Below are 24,280 nucleotides of genomic sequence, written 5' to 3' on the forward strand. Positions count from 1 at the left end.
TATTCCGAACTAGTACAAGTTTCTGTCTCTAAGTTCACTAAAACCATCACACAGAACAAATTGACTTAGCAGACTTTATTTTGGCAAGTTCTTAGTAAAAGACTCCTCAAATAATAAGAAAAATGAATTTGACTAAACTCCAGCAACAGAGGCTCACATGTGAGGTGAAACAGAGTGGCACATTGTTGTCCTCTGAGTCTGGGCCCATGAGTTTTTGTAGATAAAACTAAATTAGTGATTAGTGAAATGCATAGAGAAGGTGGTGTGAAATGACAGGTAAGTATTTGAAACATTTACAATGTCTTCTTTTTAAGAGAGAGAGAGAGAGAGTGTGTGTGTGTGTGTGTGTGTGTGTGTGTGTGTGTGTGTGTGTGTGTGTGTGTGTGTATGTTGTAAGTGGTCACAGGGGTCAGGTATTGGATCCCTTACAACTGGAGTTACAGGCAGTTGTGAGCAACCAAGTGAGTTTAACCACTGAACCATGTCTCCAGCCCCCATCGTCTCTTTTAAACAAATCTCTATAAAATATAAACTATAGCCTTTTTAAATGACCTGGGACTTATGGAAGATTAAGAAAGAATAACCAACAAGTGGTGGTGGTGCATGCCTTTAATTTAATCCCAGCACTGGAAAGGCTAAGGCAGACAGATCTCTGAGTTTGAGGCCAGCCTGGTCTACAGAATGAGTTCCAGGATAGCCAGCGCTACATAGAAAAACCTTATCTTGAAAAAACTAAAAGAAAGAAAGAAAATAAGAAAGAGGAGGGGGGAGAGGGAGGGAGGGAAAGAAAAGAAAAACCTAAAACAGTCTGTTTAGTCTGGAATAAGGGCCAACATACCCTGAAGGACTAAGCAGAACCTGAGCATCTTTGGGGCTTTAGTCCCTAGGATCCCAGGAGAGAAGGAACTACCTCTTACTGAGCGTCAGAAGCCCTTACTGTGTAGCCCAGGCCTGGCTTTAAAGACCTAAAGTCTTCTCCCCAGCTCTCCAACCACATTTAATTCTGGGTGATACATCTTTTGTTGTTGTTGTTTTTTAATGTTTTTGAGAAAAGATCTCAGTATGTTCCTCGATGGCCTGGAACTTTGAGATCTTCCTGCCTCCTGCCTTCTGAATGCTGAGATTAAAGGCCTGCACTATCATGTCTGCCAAGAGACGTCATGCCTAACATGGAAGCAGCACCATAATTCTGCACAGTTCCTGCCACTAATTAATGTTATTGTCCCATCTCAAGTGAGGCTAGGAAAAAAACAAACAAACAAAAACCCCTGAATAAGCCAGAGTTGGGGCTCTCACAAAGTCATAAGACTCAACTAACAATGTAATTATCTGACAGCAAGGACACCCTCCTCCCCCTTCCCCCCCTTTTTGGTGTTTGAAAAGTGGAACTACAGCTTGGTTTAAAATTTGTACTATTTCTATCACTAATAAAGTTGTGGCTTCTTGTTGAAAAAAAAAAAAGACTCAACTAACATTTTTACTTTTTGTTATTGCTATGTATGTGTACATGTATGTGTATGAATGCAGATGTTCACAATCCATGATGTCCTTGTGCTGGTCAGAAGACAATTTTCAGGAGTCATTTCTTTCCTTCCATCATGGGTTTTAAAGATCAAACTCACTTATTTCATCAAGCTTGCTGGGGATTGCTTTACTCACTGACTCACTTGCTGGCCCTCAACATTTTGTAGCATGTGTGCTTCTCAGTATCATCATAAGGCATAGCCTTCCACCTCCTTGGTTTCAATGTTAAATAAAGGAAAAATATTTGTTTTTTTCCCCAGCACTGTAAAATTACTGAACAGGTTACAAGATCGCAATGTAATGCTTTAAAATGCAGCTTATATAATTACCTCATGGAATCTAAATAAGTCATTTCTATGACTATGTCTTATTATTATCTAGTCCACCTTCTTGTACCTGAGTTATCTTTAACATGGGTGGCAGATCAGAACCTCTAAGAGGCCTTGGGGACATATGCCAACATTGGAAAGTGGAAGCCAGAGACTGGGGGCTCCTTTCAACACATTCTCAGGGTTCAGGACTTTCTTGCATTCCAAGGGTTGTGAGTGAGTTTCCCAGAGGCCCTCACCTCTCTGGGATGGCGTACTTCCAGGTTGTCAGCACTGCTGTGCTTCACACAGGAAATGGCACCCAGGGCTGAGGGTGAAGAAGAGTATCTATGCCTAACTTTAGCCCCACTCCCAAAAGATATATGTACATGGTGTGCTGGAGCTGAAGGAAGACCCTGAATACGTCAACCTCGTTCTCAAACTGAAACCATGAATTTTGAAGATTATTAAATGTTTGTCATTTTCTACTGAGGAAACAGAAGATAGGGGTCTAGTTTGCCTTGGACAAAAAAAGCCAAAGGAAAGGTGGTATTTCATTCAATACATAACATTCTGAAATCTTAATCACTGCACCTCTCTAAGCACAGAGCACTGTAGCTGCTGCTACTTAACAAGCATTACAGTTTTCTTTTTAAAAAGCATTTCTTGAATCCAAAAACTACATAAAGAAATGAAAGCTGTAGAGAATGCTCCAACTTCAGAGATCTCATACTATACCGTGAATCGTGTCTGTCACCTGGAAACCAGAGTGCTCCAGGCACGATCGCATGGACAAGCCTGCAGCAGAGAACACATGCACACAGCTAAAGTGGTACATTACCCCCACACCCTTCACTCCCCCAATACATTCCTTCCCAGAGAGGGGCGGGTTGTGGTCAAGTCATCATTCCAGAGATCAGATCTGCATTGGCTTTGTGCTAAAATCCCAAACATTTACGACCAGCAAGACAAAAACACTTTGAATACGCCAAAATTAGACAGTCAGTCTGTGGTTTATTTAGTTACCAAAAGGCACCAAAGCAGGTATTGAAGGACAATAGGTAGTGATTTGGCAACTACATCTGGAGAGCATTAGCTGAGAAATGCTAGTGGGTGCCCATGATGGGAGCGTTTCACTTCTGAGAATGAGGTTCCAGCTGCCTCAGAAACAGATGTAATTACACTGTTGTCAAAGCACAGGGAATCTTTGTTAACTTGGACTCATAATGATACTAATGTAACAAGGAAAAGATGGCAGTTCCCAGACCTTAATGCCAGGGCCTGGCTCTCCACCAGTCACTGCACAAAGTATGACCTGAATTCTTCACAGAAAGAAACTGAGTTCTCGGTAACCAATAGTTCTGTTCTGATTATCTATAAGCTACTCTTACTGTAATTTAATTTTTTAAACTGTAGTTAAGAGAAAATAAGAAGACACTGTGTTTTCTTCTGAACTCAAAAGGGACAATGTTCTTAATTATAATCTTTGGATCAGTGATACATATCTGCTTTGTGCCTTGTACCTTTAATTATATTATAGTTAGTATTCAAACAAGCAGTAATATTAGCCTTCTGTTATTTTTTGCAGACAGAACCAGAAGGAGCTCTCTTTGATGTGTTACAGATACTCATACCCAGGCTGTCCACAGTGGTGAGGCCAGTCCTGCTGCTCATGCAGAGGATCTGGTCTAACATTATGATTCTGACACAGGGAAGGCAAGGCACCCTCTGAGCCTTCTGTCAACTGGAATAGCTGACACCACATGAACAATACATACTGACATTTGTGTCTTCCACAATTCATGATAAATAAACTAGTTATTTATAATCAGCTAAACTTGTCTTGCTAAAGCATGTTGCAGAGCTCACATTCCCTCCCAGTATCAGAAAGAAAAAAATTCAAGTCACATTGATATCTGGCTCTAGAAGTCTAAGCTCTCTTCTAATGATTATATCGCCATCCAAAGTGGAAAAGGCCGAACTATTTATTTACTTTTCAAATTTTCCATTAAACAACTTTAGTTCACAGTAATTTTATACTTGAGCTTTGTTTTCATTATCTATCCAACTAATAAAAACAGCTTCTTCGTGAAAATAGAAGCTAAGCTATGTAAAGTCACTAAACTATGCTGCCATGTTAAAAACAACCCAGTATGTTCATGTTTCAAAATTTCCTACAAATATTGCAGTGTGGACCTTGTCTCATCTTGTGCTCATATTTTCAAAAGAAACTATTCTTACCCTTTTTAAACACAGGACTTTTAACAGATTCCCATAAACCTCACAGAAATCCTAAACAGAACCTGAAGACACAATAGGGAAATTTGCTTATTTCTCATCTAATAGAGAATATAAGGGGAATAGGAAGAGATGGATGTTTGGGGGACACAAACTGTGGGCCTTAACCCATTCAGAGGGGTAAGCCAGTGTTACCTCTTGGTTTTCTCGTACTAAACCTCAGAACTGCACCAAAGAGCAGTCATTTCACTGTGACTACAGGAATAAAGGACATTAGAATCTCAAAGTACCAGGATGGGAAATGAAAAGGCTAAGAAGCAGCTAGTTATTCTAAACCAAACAGTAATAGATCAAAGAATAAGCTTAAGACATATTTCCATTTAGTATCTGATTCTCAGAAGTAAGAAGTTCAAAATGCTTAAAGCAAGAATGGGAAAAGTGAAAGGAAGGATATACTAAATTAAATCAGTCCTACAATTAAGCAAAACATCAAAAAAAATTCTGAAAAATAAGTATGCCATTACATGTAGTTGTCTTCAACTAATATTCTTCAAGGAGAGAGTAAGGTGTGGCCCTTAAAGGGTACTATGGCACTTATACTGCTGGCCGGGGAGACACTTCATTTGTGTCTGGATAAACACACAAATGATGGGGGCTTCCATTATGTAGTAGAGATAAAAAAGGAGAAAAACAGAAGTTGAATCCTCCTATGATTTAAGCATTCCTTTAGTGCAGAGGTTTACTAAAGCAATGGGATTTATTGTTACTAAGGTAATGAGATTTCTGTTCTCAGCTACACGTGAAAATGGCAGTCTACTCTGAATGTTGGTGAGCGTCTTATTGTGAGGATAACACATCATCCTCACCATAGACCTTAAACATTTCCTTCCTTACTTCAACTCATTCTGAAAGTTCTAAAAGAGAAAAAATAAAATAAAATCACACACTAAATTAGATGTAAGAAAGTTTAAATACTCTAGGCTGGCACTAAATATCCCTGGTAGACCTTACATAGTTTGAGATCTCCACTTCAACTCAAAAAAAAAAAAAAATTGCAATTTGAGTGGCTGGAGAGATGGCTCAGCAGTTAAGAGCACTGACTGCTTTTCCAGAGGTCCTGAGTTCAATTCCCAGCAACCACATGGCGGCTCACAACCATCTGTAATGGGATCCCAAGGGGCCTCCTCTGGTGTGTCTGAAGACAGCTACAGTGTACTCACATAAATAAAATAAATCTTTAAAAATAAATAAATAAATAAATAGATAAATAAATAAATAATGCAACTTGAAGCTGTAAGTTCATGACTTTACTATTTAAACTTCAGTAGGAAAACTGCACTTAAGCTAACTATATTAATTATATGAAAATAAGAATTCTCATCTATGAAACAAATGAAAACCCTTTTTCTGTCAAAAATTGTTTTACTTTTTATTACATCAAATGTGAGACTGTTTGTTATATGCTTTTCCTTCCTTTCTTTCTTTCTTTCTTTTTTATTTTTTGTTGGTTTTTTGAGTGGCTGGCAAACATGGGATGTCACTTTAGGAATGAAAGATGGTTTAACATTTTCCAAATTACAAAACAATAAAAACAACAACAAAAAAAAGCAACAAAAAAGAAACCCCAAAAACCTAGAGAAATGTACCTCTCCTCAAATCGAATGGTCTACTTGTAAAATATATTTTACTCTATTAGATGGTAAGAGTTAATTCTACCTTACACAGCTTTAACTACTCTGCTATTTAAATGTTCTTACATCTGATTTAGTGTGTTCAGTGTTGTTGCCCATGTGCTAAAGCACACAGTGGAGGTCAGAGGACAGTTTCCAGGACTTGGTCCTCTCCTTCTACCATGTACGCTCAGGGATTGAACTTGGCTCACCTGGCAGCCAGCAGGCACCTTTACCTGCCAAGCCACCTTGCAAGCCTACATTCTGCTATTTATTTTTGAGTTGCCTAACAGTATGTGTGTTTTTCTCAAAAATAAACTGAGGTATAGAATTCGTTTTGAAAGAAAACTATTTGCAGACACTTGCATTATCTTAACTAATTTAAGACTTCTAGACTGTTGTGACTCCAGGCTGGCTTCTGCAAAGTCACTTATATGGCACCCACACATACAGTTCAGCTATCCAGTAGATTAACTTCTAATTTGAATAGAATGTAAATTTAACTCATCAATCACATTTCAAGTGTCTAACATTCACATGTACTTAGGTGGTGACAATCACATTAGACAAACTGTAAAGCACAGTTGCAGAGCTTTTCAAACTCTCATTACTGCAGCAAGGTCTAGGCATGGCAGCTCAGGCCTATAATCCCAGTATTCTAACTTGAAGGCCAAGATAAGGGCACTGCTGTGAGTTTGAGGGTAGCCTGCTTGGGCTACGGTGTGAAGATCCTGTCTCAAAAAACAAAATGAAAGTTTTAGTATAACACATGGAAGAACATAGCGTGAGCATTTAAAATGCTTCACTGGGGCCAGAGAGATGGCTCAGTGGTTAAGGACACTGCTCTTCCAGAGAACATGGGTTCAAATTCTAACATTCACACAAGAGCTCACAACATGCCTAAAAGTGCAGTTTCAGGGGATCCACTACCTTCTTTCATCTCCTTGGGCACTAGGCACATACCTAGTGCACATGCAGGCAAATATGCCCATACACATAAAATAATACTTAAGAATGCTTGTATTTGAGCTGTGCAGAAACGGCAGACCCGATGATCAGATCAGATGACGTAGCCGTTTGAGCAGTTATTTAAACGCACTGCTGCAATAGGAAACGCTTTAAAAGATCAAAAGTGGACACATCAGGCAGTGATATTCAAGGGAAAAGTTAATACTGACTCATTAAATGTGCCTAAAGGACACCAATTACTTCAAAACTATGCTTGATACTTTTGGGCTAGAGAGATGACACAGTGGTTGAGAGCACTGGTGATCTTCTAGAGGTTCAGAGTTCAATTCCCAGCACCTACACGGCAGTTCAAAGTTCTATAGCTCCAGACCCAGATGACCTGATGCCTTCTTCTGGCCTTTAAAGGAACCAGGCATGCAAGTGATGCACAGATACATATGCATGCAAAGCACCCATACACACAAAATACATTTAATAAACAAAGCAAAACTACAGTTTGGCAGCAAGCCTAGTGATACATGGCTGTAATCACAGAATGCAGGAAGCCGAAACAGGAGGATCTCAAGTCTAAGACCTGTTTGGATTAATATAGTGAGTTCCAGGCCATCATGGGCTACAGTGAAATCCTGACTCAAAAAAAAAAAAAATCAAACTAAATAAAATAAGATTATTAATCTAACAAATTAAAAGCTTTAAAGAACTCTCACCTGCACTGAGGTCATACTTTGTTAACTATAACATTCTTTAAAACTCAAACAATTCAAACAGGATGCTAATATTGTACATACTTTGAGTAAGAGGAGTTGCTCTTACAGAGAGCCTAAGTAAAATTCCCAGCACCTACATCACAGCTCACAACCATTTTAACTCCAGTCCTAGGGGATCTGATGCCCTCTTCTGGCCTCCACAAGTACTACACGTACATGGTAGACACAGGCAAACAACCATATGCATAAAATCAAAATATTTTAAATAAAAGTTATACATACAGGATAAAATATTGCTGATTAAGTCTAAAATACCTCCCCCATGTTAAAATTTATCATTTAAGAATGAACTGAAAAGTTCAATGTAGAAATCACTATCAAAGTCAGGTCAACCTTATGATTTCTCTAGAGTCCTAGTTTACTAATATTAGATTAAAAAATAAGAAGTGATAGACTGTAAACAATAAGCCAAGTGTGCAGCCCAATTAAAATAAAAGCAGTAAGTATCTTTAGTACATGTCTACAGTATTTAGGATCTCTTTGCAGGTATCTTAGGAAAGAGTGAAATGTCAGTGGACCGACCCCTCCCAGGTGAACCCTGAACTCACCATCTTTAAGATTGCCCCATACAGTCGCAAGAGCACTTTCCGAGGTTCATCACCAACACTGGCTATGGAGTCTGGCAAGGAACACTGGAACAGCATGTTACTGAGACCACCCCTGCGAGAGAATACACAGAAGGAAAAGCTCAGACATTATTCCTGGGTGAATACAGACCAGTTGACAGATACTCACCTGAATCTTGGTGGATTCTCTCAGGATACTTGAAAGGTAGACTCCCATTTTCAAACAAACGAGTCCAATTGAATAGATAAATCCTCAATCTGGGTTTTCTAGAGTTGGGACCATTGAATCACCCTTGTATATCTTTTTTTTTTTCTTTTTTCTTTTCTTTTTTTCGGAGCTGGGGACCGAACCCAGGGCCTTGCGCTTCCTAGGCAAGTGCTCTACTACTGAGCTAAATCCCCAACCCCCACCCTTGTATATCTTAAACATGAGAGGGACCAAGGAAGAAGCTCCTTGGCACTAAGAATGGGAATGCTCACGTGCCTCTGCAAATCAATTATTTTTCTAGCCTACTACTTCCATTATACTATCCTGATCACTATCAAAATCTTTGGACAACTTTTTTATTCACTGGTAGAGTGTTTGCCACTGAGTAGATGTGGAGATCAGAGGACAAGCAGGCAGAACCTAGTGCTGTCCTTCTGTGATTTGGTCTCAGGGAGCACTCATGTTAGCAGGCTTGGAGGTAAGTTATCTTGTCCAGTGAATACTCCTTACCCAGCTGGGACGATCTTAAGACTTCTCCAGGGCTTTTTATTTGGTGTGTGAGTCTGAGACTTAACTATTTTATGCTAAGGTTAGTAAAAATACCTATCATTTTTTAACTAAGTCTTTAAAAGAAAAAACCTAAAACATTAGGGGCTTTTAGGAGATAATAATAACCTACAGTTATTTTCAGCTTTCACTGTTAAACCCAAAAGCAAACTACATGGTCCTTTAAACAGTAAACAGGAGAAAATCAACTGCTTTGGCTGGAGAAGACCAGGGATAGAAGATAATTGTTAAAAATGAACATTCTTAAAATGAAATTCTGTGCAATTATTGTACTGGCTGATTTTGTGTATCAACTTGACACAAGCTGGAGTTATCACAGAGAAAGGAGCCTCCCTTGAGGAAATGCCTCCATGAGACCCAGCTGTAAGGCATTTTCTCAATTAGTGATGAAGGGGCAGGGCCCCTTGTGGGTGGCACCATCACTGGGCTGGTGGTCTTGGGTTCTATAAGAAAGCAAGCTGAGAAAGCCAGTAAGTAACATCTCTCCATGGCCTCTGCATCAGCTCCTACTCCCTGTGTGAGTTCCAGTCCTGATTTCCTTTGGTGATGAACAGCAATGTGAATGTGTAAGCTGAATAAAAACTCTCCTTCCCAACTTGCTTCTTGGTCATGATGTTTGTGCAGGAATAAAAACCCTGACTAAGACACTTAAGAACTATGGATAAAAAGGACTTCAACTGTGGTTTCCTAATTCCTATTCTGATTCCTGTTCAAGATCTAAGAACCCCAAGCTGGCCTAGAACATTCTCCAGGTATGTAACACCATACCGTTTGATTCCCATCCACCCCCACCCCCAAGTGGTTAAAAACTTCTAAATACTACTATACAACTGTACTCAGTTTAGGCTTTTGTTTGTTTCGATTAGGTTTTGTAAGACAGGGTACCATATATGCCAGACTAATCTCAAACTCACTTCATTCACTATGTAGCCAAGGCTGGCTTTGAACTCCTGATTCTCCTGCTAAGATAAGTCTCACCCAAAGCCCCAGGGATTATAGTTGGTTGGAACACATCTAGTTGAAGAAGTTTTTCAGTAGGCTGCTAAAAACAAATCTCAATGTCTAGGAATGACAGCAAGAGTATAGGCTTATTCCCAGAAGACAAGGCAGTTGTCACTTTAGTTTAAAAGTCCAGGAAGAAGTCTCCAGGGAGAAGAACAGCAGCTTTCCTCTTCCTAAATTAAGCTGGGGTAGTGCCTCCCTTTGCTGGGCTTATCACAATTCCCCACCATAAGCAGCTACAGCCAGCAGGAGCTTCTGACTACCAAGCAACAGGACAGGCCTCGTTTTTCTTCCTGTCACATCCTCTCCAAAGCCTAGTCAAATAAATGCCAGCACAGATGAACTACTGTTCTAAACTGTGTGACTTGATTCCAAGTTTGTCTTCATAGTCACAAAAGGCAGGCATGCTAAGAGAGCCAAAAACAAGCTCACAATTCAGACATCCTTAGTCTATTGTGTTACCTGCAGTCTCAGTTAGGCAACACACTGCAGTGAATAAGCTGTCTGTTACAGTTTGATGTTAGAATGAGTGAAATAGGGTCATTACACCAGCAGCCGAAGAACTATGAGAAACTAACCAAGAAAAAAAAAACCACACACATTGACCAATTAGTCAATCCTATGATTGGGAACAAGTCTGCTGCCAACAAAGGCCATAGAAATGACAGTTAAAATGCAACTGCCATATAAAATTATCAAAAATCTAGATACTATTTCTCAAGGACTTCAAAGATTTTGAACCCACAAATTTAGCATCTTGTATAGTATTTTACAATAAACATGAGTCCCAACACAGCATAGCAAACACAAGATACTGAAGCCAAAAACAAAAATGACACAACACAAACACCAGCACAACCAGTAGGAAACAGCAAAGAACAGTAGAGCCAGGTAGATCTCCCTGAGTTCTAAGCCAGCCAAGAATACATAATAAAGAAAAAATAATTCTTGGGTTACATTTATAACTACTGGGTTTTTGTTTTATTTTGTTTTGTTAGGTGTTCTATCCCACAAAAATTAAATAAGTAAACATATTTGAAAGTATGCATACAGATGACTCACAGACTTTACTGGCCTGGAGTCATCACTGTGAACATATCACTGTAGCTGCTGGGAGAAAGGGCAGGAAGATACTGAGTGAAACTCATATGTGAATGGATTCCAGATTAGATTATGAAATGTTTTTGATTCTTATAAACATGTTTTTGTTTTTTTTTACCTCATACTTTTTCTTTAAAAATATAGTGTTGGGGGCTGGAGAGATGGCTCAGTGGTTAAAGGCACTGACTGCTCTTCCAGAGGTCCTGAGTTCAATTCCCCAGCAACTACATGGTGGCTCACAACCATCTGTAATAGAATCCCATGCCCTCTTCTGGTGTGTCTGAAGACAGCTACAGTGTACTCATATAAATAAAAATAAATAAATCTTAAAAAATTATATAGTGTTGGTGGCACTGGCCTTTAATCCCAAAGGTCGTGGGTGGTACATATATCCAGAAATAAGCACATGCTAGACTACCAAAGCATTTCTAGTAGTTAGATAAAAACCAGCATTCCTTCAGAACTTGTAAAATAGGTTCCTGTCACCCAAAAGGAGTAATTTCCCTTGCCTCTGGCAGAAGCCATGTAAAATCCAGAAAAGTAATACATATATTTCCAGTGTGCCTCTGTCACGATGAAGGGCAGAGACAGGAGAATCCCAAAAGCTCATGGGCCAGCTGCCTAGTATATGCAATGAAGAAACACTGCCTCAAACAAAGGCAAATGTTGAGGTCTAACCTGAGGTTGTTAGCCACGAAACTCCATACATGTGCTATGGAATGTACCTGCTAGGGTGAGTGTGTGTGTGTGTGTGTGTGTGTATTTGTACATTTCAAAGATTTTCAAAGATGAGCCAGCAGCCTGGCCCTTCTCACTGTTCCCCTACCCTAAGACTCCCTTCAGCTCAGAGCTTCCCTCCCCAGCTACTCACCCTCCTTATATTCCACATGATCTGTTCAACCTGTGCTCTCTTAATCCTCATGAAGATAGCCCAGTCTGCTTCCTTTTCTCTCTGCACTGCACACCCTTGCATATAACCAACACTCAGGAGGTTGAAGCAAACAGGTATCTTTGAGTCCCAGGACAGTCAGATAGGACTCTGTCTCTAATAGGTACACACACACACAGGTACATGTACACACCGTTATCTAAAGCTTTCTGTAAAGTTCCTTAGTCCAATCACACAGCATTTGGTATATTCTGAATACTCCCCAAGAAGACTTTTGGCCCAGATGTCTATCATTCCTGGATTTCCTAACAAGAACTCTTAAAAAAAAAAAAAAAAAAAATTGCCATCTATGGGGCCGGTCACTTTAGTTCCAGCACTCAAAGAGGCTCAGCCCTCAGAAGGCAGGCAGGAAGATCTCTGAGAGTTTGAGGCCATCCTGGTCTATGTATCATCTCTAGGGCAGCCAGGGCCACACAGTAAGTCTCTCGTTTTAAGTCTCATGTAAGGACTAAGTGTACTCTACTGGCTTCACCCATCATTTTACTTTAAATAATGAGAGTTTCAAGTTGGAAAGATGGCTCAGCAGTTAAGAGAGGTGTCTGCTCTTCCAGAGGTCCTGAGTTCAATTCCCAGGAACCATGTGATGGCTCACAACCATCTGTAGTGAGGTCTGATGCTCTCAGGTGTACATGCAGATAGAGCACTCGTATACATTAAGTAAATATAAATAAATCTTTAAAAACTAGTATGATTTTATTTAAAACAAAACAAAACAAAAACAAAAACAAAAACAAAAACAAAAAACTAGAGTTTTATCTGGGTAGCACAGGCCTTTCTTTAATCCCCGTACTTGGAAAGCAGAGGCAGGTGGATCTCTGTGAGTTTGAGACTAGTCTGGTCTACTGAGTAAGTTCCAGGACAGCCAGGAAACCCTGTCTCAAAAAACAAAACAAACAAAAAACCTCAAGAACTGGTTAGCTTGCTTCATTCTCCCAACTTGTCCTTCTCAAGACTTCAGGAAAGGAAGAAAGAAAACAGCCTGTTCCCTGTGGGAGGTAAACAGAGACTTGTCTTCTGACTTGAAAGGCAGTGTTAGCTCAAGAGCAGCAAATACCAATCACCCAGGAGACTTAAGAGTGGGGACTGAGTCCCACACACAACAAAACCCCAGCTGGAACATGAGAAGAAAACAAGATGGCCAGGCCCTCAACAGCTGCAAACAAATATTGTACTCTGTCTCACCAGTTTCAAAGCCCTTCAGGATGAGACACCACAGCATTGCTCTTAAACCATTGTTCACTCCCAGGCACAGGGAGCCTGTCCAACCTTGGTGTCCAAATACAGAGTAGTCAAATACAGGCAGCTTCTCAAACCTTGGCAACCTATTTACTGTCTCCAATCACTGGGCACTCTCAAGTCAGGCTGGCTGTGAAAACTGCTTTTCATGTTTGGCTGCTCTGAAAAGTTCACATACATGATATGTATCTTCCACATATAAAAGGAAGTGAAATCTGATGAAATACTGGCACCAAACTTTCACAATCCTAAGAGTAAACCCAAGTAACCATGACTTACTTATTCCACATCATATGACCTACATTAAAACATCCTTGAGCACCTGGAAGCTGACATACATGTAGTGGTAATTATGGCAACTTACTAATATCCATTTCTTGGGCAGGTGACACAACCCTTTAACCTTAGCAATTGGGAAGCAGAGGCAGGAGGATCTCTTGTGAGTTCAAGCCAGCTAGGGCTTCATAGAAAGACCCTTTACAAAAAGAAAATAAAAACTTAAATAAAACAACAACCCTAACAAAACAAAACAAAACTAAACAAACAAAAAACATTCAAAGCCTCAAATCTGTCTAAAGCCAGCAAATGTGAGGCCAGCCTGACTTATATAAGTTTCAAAAGCAAAATTTGCTAACTAAGTGTAGTGGCACATTCCTTTAATCCCAGTGCTTTAGAGACAGAAGCAGGTTGATCTCTATATGTTTGAGGTCAGCTTGATCTATATAGTAAGTTCTTGGCCAATCAAGAGAGATCCTTAGCCACAGAGAGATCCTGTCTAAAATAAATGCATGGATGGATGGATGGATGGGTGGATGGGTGTGTGTGTGTGTGTGTGTGTGTGTGTGTATGTGTGTGTGTGTGTGTGTGTATCTCCAGCACTGGGAAGCATAGGAGCCCCTGGGTTTGCTGACTAGCAAGTCTAGGCAGATTGGTGAGTTCTACATTCAATAAAAGACCCTATCTAAAATATAGGGTGCAGGACTAAAGAGATGGCTCAGTAGATAAAAGCACTGATTGCTCTTCCAGAGGATCTGGGTTCATTTTCCAACACCCATATGGGAGCTCACAACTGTTTGTAACTCCAGTTCCAGGGACCCAACAACCTCACACAGACATATATGCAGGCAAAACAACCAATACAAACAAAATAAAAATAGATCATTAAAAAATGGAAAGTGATTAAAGACAATGCTAGATATGACTTCTGGACTCTACACAGATGCATACACATATAATTTTTAAAAGTAAACCAAAAGGAATAGTGACTATGGTCAAATATTTGAAAATAAAGTAGCCTGACTTTGACTACTTGCCACCTTTCAGGGTTCAGGAGTACTCTCCCCATTTCACAAAATAATTCCATATGTCTCCTTTCTAGTTCAACCATGGAGCTAACCTTCCAATCCTTATGAAAGAATGAAAGAAAGGAAGGAAAAAAGAAAGAGAAAGAAACATCTATTTCTTTCACACTATGTATACAGATGTTTTGTCTGTATGTATGTGCACCAAGTATGTGCCTGGTGACCAAAGAGGTCAGAGAGGATGTCAAGTTCTCTCAAACCAGAGTTACAAATGTCTGTCAGCAACCAGTACCTTTAACCATTAAGTCTCATCTCTCTAATCCCCACCCTCCTCTCAGTCCTTATTTTGTACGTGTTCTGCCATCAGCCCAGAGGCTACTGCAATACTAATAAACAAAATGAGAAGGATTAGAAAGTGCACTGTCAAAGACAGATTACAATCTCTTTATGAAAAATAAGGGTTTCCCTAACTTAAAAGACAGGAGTCCTAGAGAGAGGCCGCCTGACAAGGCTCCAATGGAAGGGAAGGCCAGCAAAAATGAGAGAGCTGCAGGTAATGTGGTGCACGTGTTACCTCTGCACTCAAGCAAAGGCAGGGAGATTTCTGAGTTTAAGGCCAGCCTGGTCTCCACAGCAAGTTCAAAGCCAGACAGACTACATAGTGAGACCCTGTTGCAAAAATAAATAAAGAGCCGAGCAGTGGTGGCTTTAATCCCAGTACTCAGGAAGTAGAGGCAGGTGGGTCTCTGTGAGTTCAAGGCCAGTCTGGTCTATACGACATGTTCCAGGGCAGTTTCAGGACAACACAGAGAAACCCTGTCTCAAAAAATCAACAATAATAGTTTAATTAACTAGTTAATTAAAAATCAACAACAGAACGAAGGCATCAGTGTAGAAACTAGACAAGCCAAGAGACAAGGTACAAGAACATAGAGGGCAGAAGGAAAGGAAAAACAGCTACAACAGTACTGAAGTTCCACTCAGCTTAGGGGAAGCTATATGCTGAGAACTCCCACCCAAAATGAGAAATGATGCAATGTCCTGATTTCCAGTTTCCAGTATGGCATGCAGAAAGAGCCACTCAATCCGAACATGAAAAAGCTCATCTTAGATTTACCAATGTGGTGAGGTTGCAAGCAGACTGCTCCCCAAAAAGTAAGTAGACAGGCCGTCAGAAGCAGAGCAGAAACTGTACAGCACCTAGTACAGGAAGGACAGGAAGCCCTCATAACTGATAAAACTGTTGGAAGCTCAGGGTGAATAAGTCACAACTACAGGGATGAAAGGGTATGCAAGTGTGTGCCAAAAATCTCAGCACTTGGGTGCTGGAGCCACACAAAAGCAAGCAAGTAAACCAGGGAGGGAGGGAGAGGTGTACTTCAAGTAGAAACAGGGGTTGGGGATTTAGCTCAGTGGTAGAGCGCTTGCCTAGCAATGCAAGGCCCTGGGTTGGGTCTCCAACTCCAAAAAAAAACAACAAAAAAAAAAAAAAAACAGAGAGGGAAGAAAGAAAATGGGCTTGTTGTAATCATGTTCAATCACTGGCCTCTCAACTCCCATGTCTGAATCCACGAGAAGAAGCATTGAACCTATTGAAGTCCACAGGTAAGGCAGCTCTTCCAAGTGGCCCTGGAGTCCAAGCATTTATAGGACCTGAGTTTTAAGTATTTATTTAATACTTAAGAATTAATACTTAGGGCTAGAGAGATGGCTCAGCGGTTAAGAGCACTAATTGCTCTTCCAGAGGTCCTGAGTTCAATTCCCAGCAACCACATGGTGGCTCACAACCATCTGTAATGAGATCTGGTGCCCTCTTCTGGTGTGTCTGAAGACAGCTACAGTGTACTTATAGAAATAAAAATTAATAAAAAAAAAAAAAAAAAAACGCATCCCCCACTCTCCCTCTCCTTTAAAAAAAAAAAAAAAAAAGAATTAATACTTAACAAAGAATCACAGGCATGTGGTGCATATATATATATACATGCAAACAAAACACTCGTAAAATACAAATTATTTAATTTTAAAAAAGGAATCCTATTTACTACTAGAGATGTAAGCTCCTCTTTTGCACTGTTGAGGAGTCTATAGCAACATAAAGTAGAATGCAGAAAAAAATCCCCATAACTATTTCATAGTTATCAACAAATAAATTATTAAATTTATAAAAAGGCATAGAAGACAGATTAGCCAAAATAGTTTTGGAAATGAAGAAAAGAATCAGAGCTAACACTATCACCCTTTAAAACTACAATAATTGGGGTTGGAGAGATGGCTCAGCGGTTAAGAGCCCCAACTGCTCTTCCAGAGGTCCTGAGTTCAATTCCCAGCAACCACATGGTGGCTCACAACCATCTGTAAAGAGATCTGATGCCCTCTTCTGGTGTATCCGAAGACAGCTACAGTGTACTTATATATAATAAATGAATAAATCTTAAAAAAATAAAAATAAAACTACAATAATTAAGGAGGGATTGCTCAGCAGTTAAGAGCACTTGCTAGTCTTACAGAACACTCAGGCTTTGTTCCCAGTTCTCTTATAGCTCATAAACACCTGTAAATTCAGTTACAAGGGATCAGGTACCCTCCTCATCTAGTCTCCATGGACAGTGCATACATGTACATGAATGCATGCAGACAAACTACTCATACACACAAGATAAAATAAATAAATATAAGCCACGTATATTGGCACATACCTTCAATCTCAGCACTGGAGACCAAGATCTCTGTGAGTTCAAGGCCAGTCTGGTCTATATAGTGAGTTCCAGGCCAATCAAGGATATACAGTGAGACTATGTCTCAAAAAAAATTAAATGAAACTAAAAATGTTGATAAAAATAAACTTGGAAAAGCCCACAAACACGATCTTTGACAAGAGCAAGAGCCATACCATAGAGAAAAACAGTACTTTTGGCAACTAGTGTCAGAGCAACTGGACACCACATACAGACACACGTAAGAGTTCAGAAACAAACCCCTTTAATAAACCTCAAATGAAACATGCACCTCAATGTAAAATGCATACAGTAAAATTTCAGCACCAACACAAAATCCAGATGATACAACAACGTCTGATGATAATTTTTCAGTTAACACAATGAAGGCAAGATCTAAGGCCAGGTATAGAGTGCATGCTCTGGCTTGAGTATGATGCTGAAAAAAATAATAAAGACAAAAAAAAAGCCAGGCTCAGCAATCCATACTCATAATCCCATAACTTCTGGAAGTTGAGACAGAGAATTACTAAGAGTTTGAGGCCAACCTGAGCTAAAAAGTTAGAGTCTGCCCAACGACCCCACCAAAAAAAAAAAAAAAAAGACAAGAAAAAAAAGAAAGCCAAACTGAGAAGAAGTTAGAGGTCATTTTTCAGTACACAGGACCATATCTCACAAAGTGCTGAATGTGAAATGCTCTCTAGGAATCGGTCTTAAGGGAAAGTAGAAACAAGCCTACAGCCAAGTATGTTAAATACTGATGTCAAGGCCAGCAACTCTTAAGTCCTGGAGAGGAAATAATAGATGGGGGATGTGCTCCTTCTTTTTGGTTCTCCCTGAGTGAGGCCTTGAAGCAGGAATGTTAAAAGCAGTCCTGGGGAAAGGACTGCCAAGCAGAGCAAAGAAAAGCCTGGTACTGAAACACAGAGCTCTTTCAGAAGCACTGGGCCCAATGGAAGGAGTTCAGCAGCCATTGTGGTTGGGGAAAGGGAGATTTTAAAAGAGTAACAGTTCCAGGTAGACTGAAACCCAGGTTTAGACTTTGCAAACAATTTTAGGTTTTATTTCCTAGCTACAAAAGCCATGGAGCAACGGATGGCATTTGTGAAACTGTTGTCAACAGGAAAGAGAATGAACTAGATAGAAGGTGGTACATACAAAATGATGCTGAGATGGCTGGGACCTCCTGTTACCCTGTGACAAGGCAAAAAAAAGAGAGACTTGTGGGGGAACAGAGCAAATAGGACGAAGGAATTGGAGCCTGGCTACTATTAAGGCAAGGGCAGAAAATACATTCTGAGGTGGGGAGGAGTCAAATGGCTAAACCTGGGACAAGCTGAATGAACTGAAATGAATAAATCAGGCAGATGGACTGGACCCAGCAAAAGTAACAGACAGGCCACTAACTTAAAGGTAGTTACTACCTCTTCCCCACACCTTAAATCACCCTTTCTCCTTATTCAATATATTCTATAACCACTGACTATCCCGCACGTTTACAGCATGCCACATTTTAAAAGACACTGCGATCCAAAAGGAAATTTTGTCTTCAATACTAACTCTTAGAGAAAAAAAAGGAAAACCCCAAAAGATTCTCCATACTTTTGCAATGACTAGTTTGAGCAAAACAGATTTAACTGATGAGTGACACAGTCCCTGGAGACAATCACAAACAGGCCTAAGGCTGGGTATAGGGCTGTCCAAACAGACCTCAGGGCCAATGTAAAAGAGAGGAACACCAGAGGGCTGTCAATGGACCTCAGGCAAGTCACTCCTTCAGAGTTTTGGTTTAGTTTGAGGAAACAAGATCTCATGTAATCCAGGTTGGACTCCAACTTCAAACCTGCCATGTAGCCCAGGCTAGCCTTTAACTCTTGATATTCCTACCTCTCCCTCCAAAAGTGCTGGAACAAGCACATCCCCTGAGACCTACCTTTACTTCTATAGGGAGAAGAATGTGCCACAGTAATCTCTACCATTCCCCTGGTGACAACTGCCAAGCCTGCCAGAGGACAAGTTTGGGGACAAATTTTTCTAGGACACTCAACAATGATTTGAGTATCTGTGGTTCTGTTTTTCTACTACCTACCAACTACCTTTTAACTATCCGCTCAGACACATCTGACATATTCTCATGTCCATGAGGGGCCTGAAAAGCTAAGAGGAAGTGCCATCCATCCAAAGAGTTAATTTTGCTGCATTCATGACTCTGGTGAAAGACTGGGCATGGAAAAGGAATCAAATGACTAGAACTGGATTTGAGGATTATTGATGGCAGCCAGCCAGCCAGCCAGTCAGTTTCTAGACACTTGGCACTCAACTGGGTCAACCAATCAAACAGAAACTAGTAGAAAATGACCAAATGGGTTTTTAAAGGTCAAAAAAAAAAAAAAAAAAAAAGTTCAATACTGAATGTCAAGCACTTGTACAAAATGGCAAGGGTACAGCTACATTTCTCTATTAGTCTGAATACATTAAAAAAATTTTCTAATCTAAGATGAAATATATTTAAATTTAAAAGGAGTGAAGAATGCCAGGCAGATGCTTTTAATCCCAGCACTCGGGGAGGCAGAGGCAGTGGATTTCTGTGAATCTACATAGTGAGTTCCAAGACACCAAAGCTCTGTGTGTGTGTGTGTGTGTGTGTGTGTGTGTGTGTGTCTCGCACGCACGCAGGATCCTCAGTGGTTCAAAGTCAGGCTCCAATACCTAGGATGCTCAAGGCTACTCTGCCCACAAGAGATCCATCTTTCAGAGAAGGAATTCTTTTTATTTCACGATTATTTGTGAAGCCACACCTCCAGACGCTGGCCAGTAACACAGGCTGACAAAGACTTAAGAGCCTCAGAAGGAGATGAGTGCTACCTTCCATTAACACACATCAACTTCCTTTCTACCTCTTTTGGAGACTGTATCTTGCCATGTAGTTCTGGCTGGCCTGAAGCTATGTAGGCCAAACCAGCCTCGAAAATATATAGAGATCCGCCTGCCTCTGCCTCCCTGAGTGCCAAAGGAGAATTTCTGGAAGGGGAGAGGGCTGTGATCAAATTACAGACTAAAGGGACTACAAGGAAAAGTTACCCGGGGACTTTTCCTCCCTCTTTTTCTAAAGCCCAGCCACAACATCCCTTTTTCATTGAAGGCCCTCGTAGGGAAACGGCTTCCTAGACACATCTATTTTGAGCTTTGGTACAGAATGTACTTGTGTGACTGCACAGTATTGTTCTCCCGCAAGGGACCAGCATCCCAGCTCACGTATTCTCAAAGCTCGCCCGCAGGCGGCCTTCCGCGCTGCGGGGTGTGTGCTCCAGGATCCAGGCGCGGCGCTCACCTCTACCCCGGCCGCCGCCCCGCCCCGCCCCCCCGCCCTCCCCCCGCGCGGTGCCGCAGTCACCGACCTGATGACACTGATGTGGAACTGGTCCTCGCGAAGGCCCCTCCAGGCTCCGGGCAGGAATTCCTTGCACCACAGGTAGGCCCTGCGCCGCGTCCGGGGCTCGGGTTGTTCGTCCGCTAGCGGCGGTGATGGCGGCGGGGGCAGCGGCAGGGGCGGCGGTGGCGGCGGCGGCAGCGCGAGAGGTTGGGACCGGCCACCAAGCTGCTTGGACTCCAGCTCGCCTGCGGCATCGCGCTGCTGCCCTACGCCGGGCGTCGGGGCAGCGCTGCCACCGCAGCTCAGCAGCAGCCCAAGCGGGGACGGCTCGGCCTCGCCCCCGGTGCAGAACTTGGTTTTCATGCTGGATAAGCGGTCGAGAAGGCGCGGACGGCCACAGCACGAGAGGGCCACACTCGGGGTCCGGCTGGATGCCCGCCTCTGGGGGCCGGCGCGGGGAATGGCTCACCGGCTTCACTGACCGGCGGGGCGGCGGTTGTGGGAGCGCGCGGGGAAGCGACGTCGGCGACTGCGGGGAGAGGCAGCAATGGACGCCGAGCAGCAGTGACGAGAGACGAGCGCGGGAGGCTGACGGCGGGCGACTGCTGTAGTGGGCCGCGGGGCTCGCTCCTTTACAGAGCGGCACGCGGAGAGCCTAGCGTCACTGCCCGCCCCCGCGCTCGCCGCTGATTGGACACTGCGGCGCATCACAACCGCCGCCACCCTCGCCACGCCGCTTTCCCATTGGCTGCGGCACAGCCCCTCCTCGCCTCAGGCGGTGAGCCCACGGTGAGGGAGGGGCCAGTGCACCGGGGGCGGGGCCTTGTCTAGGGGTCGCGAGGGTCCTAGAAAGGACCCGCTACCTCGGTTGCCAGTACTCACAAGGTGGCGCCTTCGCGGACTTGGGCCTCTCGAGGCTAGAGAGTCGAGTCGAGGCCTCTACAGCTTTGGCAGACCCTAGAGTGAGTGTTGAGAGGGAAACTTTCCTTACACGCCCCCAGGTCTGAAAGTGGTGATTTGAAAGGCCCCGGGGATTTTGCAGGAGCTGACAGGAAATTGGTATCTGGAGGCTAGCTGCTCTTTCCGCGTGACCTTGGGGCAAGGCAGCTCCTGAAGGAGCTTTGTGGGTGTGTTTTTAACAACATTTCCCAGGCGTTGTTCGAGATGCATCCACGCTTGATACAACTCCCGGCCCGAGGCATTTTTCATCTGCGGTTCTAATATCAAAAAGAGACTGGGTCAAGGCCACACACCCTCTTGTCAGCTGACTGCGCTCTCGGCTTTAAGCCTCCCTCTACGCACCGCAGCCTCAGTTTCCCTGTCCGTGGTGCTGAGGATGTCAGCTAGATTCTCAGGACATTTTCCTAACAGCCTGGCCTCAACAGCCGCCAAAATTGCTGGCCAAGGGTGCTTCCTGTCTTTTTGGACGCTATCATCTGCCGCCCCCCCCCTTTCCTGGCTGTCCAGTCGCGTGACCATGACTAACGTACCTTTGCCCTAGGGCATGGAAGGGGGCCAAGGCCCTACTCTGAATGCCCACACATTGCCTCATTCTTTGGTCTGATCTTTCAGTCCTTCCAGGAAGTAATTGAGGCTACAAAGAATATAAAAGTACAGGTCTGTGTTGTGGGGTATAACTAGGAAGAAAAGTTTCTCCAGCTGCCAAAGGTCTAGAAAATCCAGAGCCCAACATGCAGAAAATGGCTTCTTTGTGGGTTTTTCAGTCTGCTGGAAGCCAAAACTCTTCAAAAAGAGTAGATACTTATCTGGACTTACTCTCCCTAAAATGATATTACTGAACAAAAGAATGCAAATAATCTAAGCATGGTGGCACATGACACTAATACCAGCACTTGAGAGGCAGAGGCAGAGGCAGGCAGATCTCTGCAGGTTGAAGACCAGCCTAGTCTACTCAGCAAGTTTCAGGGCAGCCCAAGTTTCCTAGTGAGATCCTGTCTGTGAAAAAAAAAAAAAAAAAAAAGTGCAAATGGAAGGAGACTTAGGAGGATCCCGTGGAGCTAGACCTGGAGTTGAACTCCAGAGAAGTAGGGAAAAAGGAGGCCTAGCTTAAGAGTACCACTGTGTGCTAGAAAGGCTAAGAAATCAAGGCCTCCTTTCAGGAAGGCATTGAGATAAGGGAGCGAAGGACTTTGAAAACAGCAGTCCACGTGGAGGTGGGGCCGTGCCACTGGCCTTCGCAGGTGACTGGCCCTTTGTCCCCATATGAGTCCCCATAATCTCAGAGGAATGTTGGCAAGCTGGCTGAGAGGAGAGCTCTATAATTTGCAGTAATGTTTTCTCTGACCTCTTCTGGTTTAGACTATGAGAACCCACAAGGCGCCTTCGTGGGAACACAATTTCCAGTAGCAGCAAGAGGTCACCCTGGTAAAAGGGTTGGAAAGGCTCCCTCCTGGCAGCCAAAGCTAGGAAAGAACATGAACATAAATCACCCACATAAAAACTCTAGCCAGAATAAAACCCTGCCTGGAATACACACACACACACACACACACACACACACACACACACACACACACACGAGGGGTGGAAAACCTTATTAATGGCATATATGAAATTGCCTTAATGAATCTGTCACTTTGATACCAGCTTTAAACAAATGAGGCGGTAGCCAGGCAATGATGCTGCCACACACCTTAGTCCCAGTACTCGGAAAGCAGAGGAGAGTGAGTCTGTGAGTCTGAGGACTGACTGTCTACAGAGCAAGTTTCAGGATGACACAGAGAAACCTGTCACAAAGAGCAAAACAAACAAACAAAGAAACCAACAAAGCTGGGTGTAGTGGCATGTCTTAGAATCCTAGAGCTGGAGAGGCAGAGTCAGCCTCATTCCTGGGGCTCACTAGCAGCCAGCCTAGCCAATTTGGCAAGTTCCAGGCTAGGAAGAGACCCTGTCTCAAAAAACAAGATAGCCGACACTTGAAGAATATCACCTGAGGATGCCTGCTGGTCTCTCCACAAGTGAGGACACACCCACATGTGCACGCGCGCACACATACACACACCCACACCCACACACACCCACACATACACACAAAGCAGAACTTGCCCAAGACCACACAGGTAGGAAATGATAGCCTGGATCTAAACGTAGATGATGTGGCTATAGGGTTGATTTAGGGTCACCTCAAGCAGTTTCTCCCCTCTGTCATTCCAAGCTTTCCAAATCACAAGAAGTGGGTGGGGCCAATGGGTCCAACTCCGCTTTGTAAGTAGAAGCATGTGGCTGGTACCAGCCTTGCGTGCCCGAACAGCAAGGGCTAGCTCTAGGACAGGCACGCCCTGTTACTAGCATCTATGGCAATTCTGAAGTTAGGTGGAGGTCCTGTGCCACACACAAGTCCCTACTTTGAGGAAGGCCAGAATGAACCAAGTTTTCCTCTCCTGTCACAAGTTTGCCCTAGAGGCACAACCTTCTCCTCCCTTCTAGAGCCTACATCACAGCAAGGGAGAGGTACAGCCTTGGAGCCTGGCTGCCCGGGGTTCAAATCTTACCCATTTTACTTCCTTGACATCTGCCTTCAAGCAGGCTTCTTCTGCCTAAGCCTGTTCCCGTCTGTCAAATGACTATAATAGCCTACCTCCTGGCAGGGATAAAGGGTTGCAATAAATTTTCTTGTTAAAATCACAAGTCATTTGGGAAGAGGAAACTTTAATTAATAAAATGCCTTTATAAAATTGACCTGTTAGGCTGGAGAAATTAAGGCTCAAAGGTTAAGAGCACTGACTGCTCTTTCAGAGGTCCTGAGTTCAATTCCCAGCAACCACAT

General features: G+C 42.7%; 1 protein-coding gene across 3 annotated transcripts in view; it reads right to left on the reverse strand.

The window, feature by feature from the left end:
• The window catches only part of Chka (choline kinase alpha), a 46,306-nt gene extending 25,175 nt beyond the window's left edge, over nt 1–21,131 (reverse strand). For 2 of the 3 annotated variants that reach the window (XM_032891286.1, XM_032891285.1), the window contains exons 1-2: nt 20,519–21,130; nt 8,025–8,136 (exon numbers count right to left, since the gene is read on the reverse strand). In XM_032891286.1, coding sequence (XP_032747177.1) covers nt 8,025–8,136; nt 20,519–20,856 — 450 coding nt within the window. In that variant the 5' untranslated portion in view covers nt 20,857–21,130. Of the gene's footprint in view, nt 1–8,024; nt 8,137–20,518 lie in introns of all 3 variants that reach the window. The other variant, XM_032891288.1, reaches the window with a different exon arrangement.
• Between the last annotated feature and the right edge of the window lie 3,149 nt (nt 21,132–24,280).

This window comes from Rattus rattus, chromosome 2 (assembly GCF_011064425.1).
Source record: "Rattus rattus isolate New Zealand chromosome 2, Rrattus_CSIRO_v1, whole genome shotgun sequence".
Classification (NCBI taxonomy): Eukaryota; Metazoa; Chordata; class Mammalia; order Rodentia; family Muridae; genus Rattus; species Rattus rattus.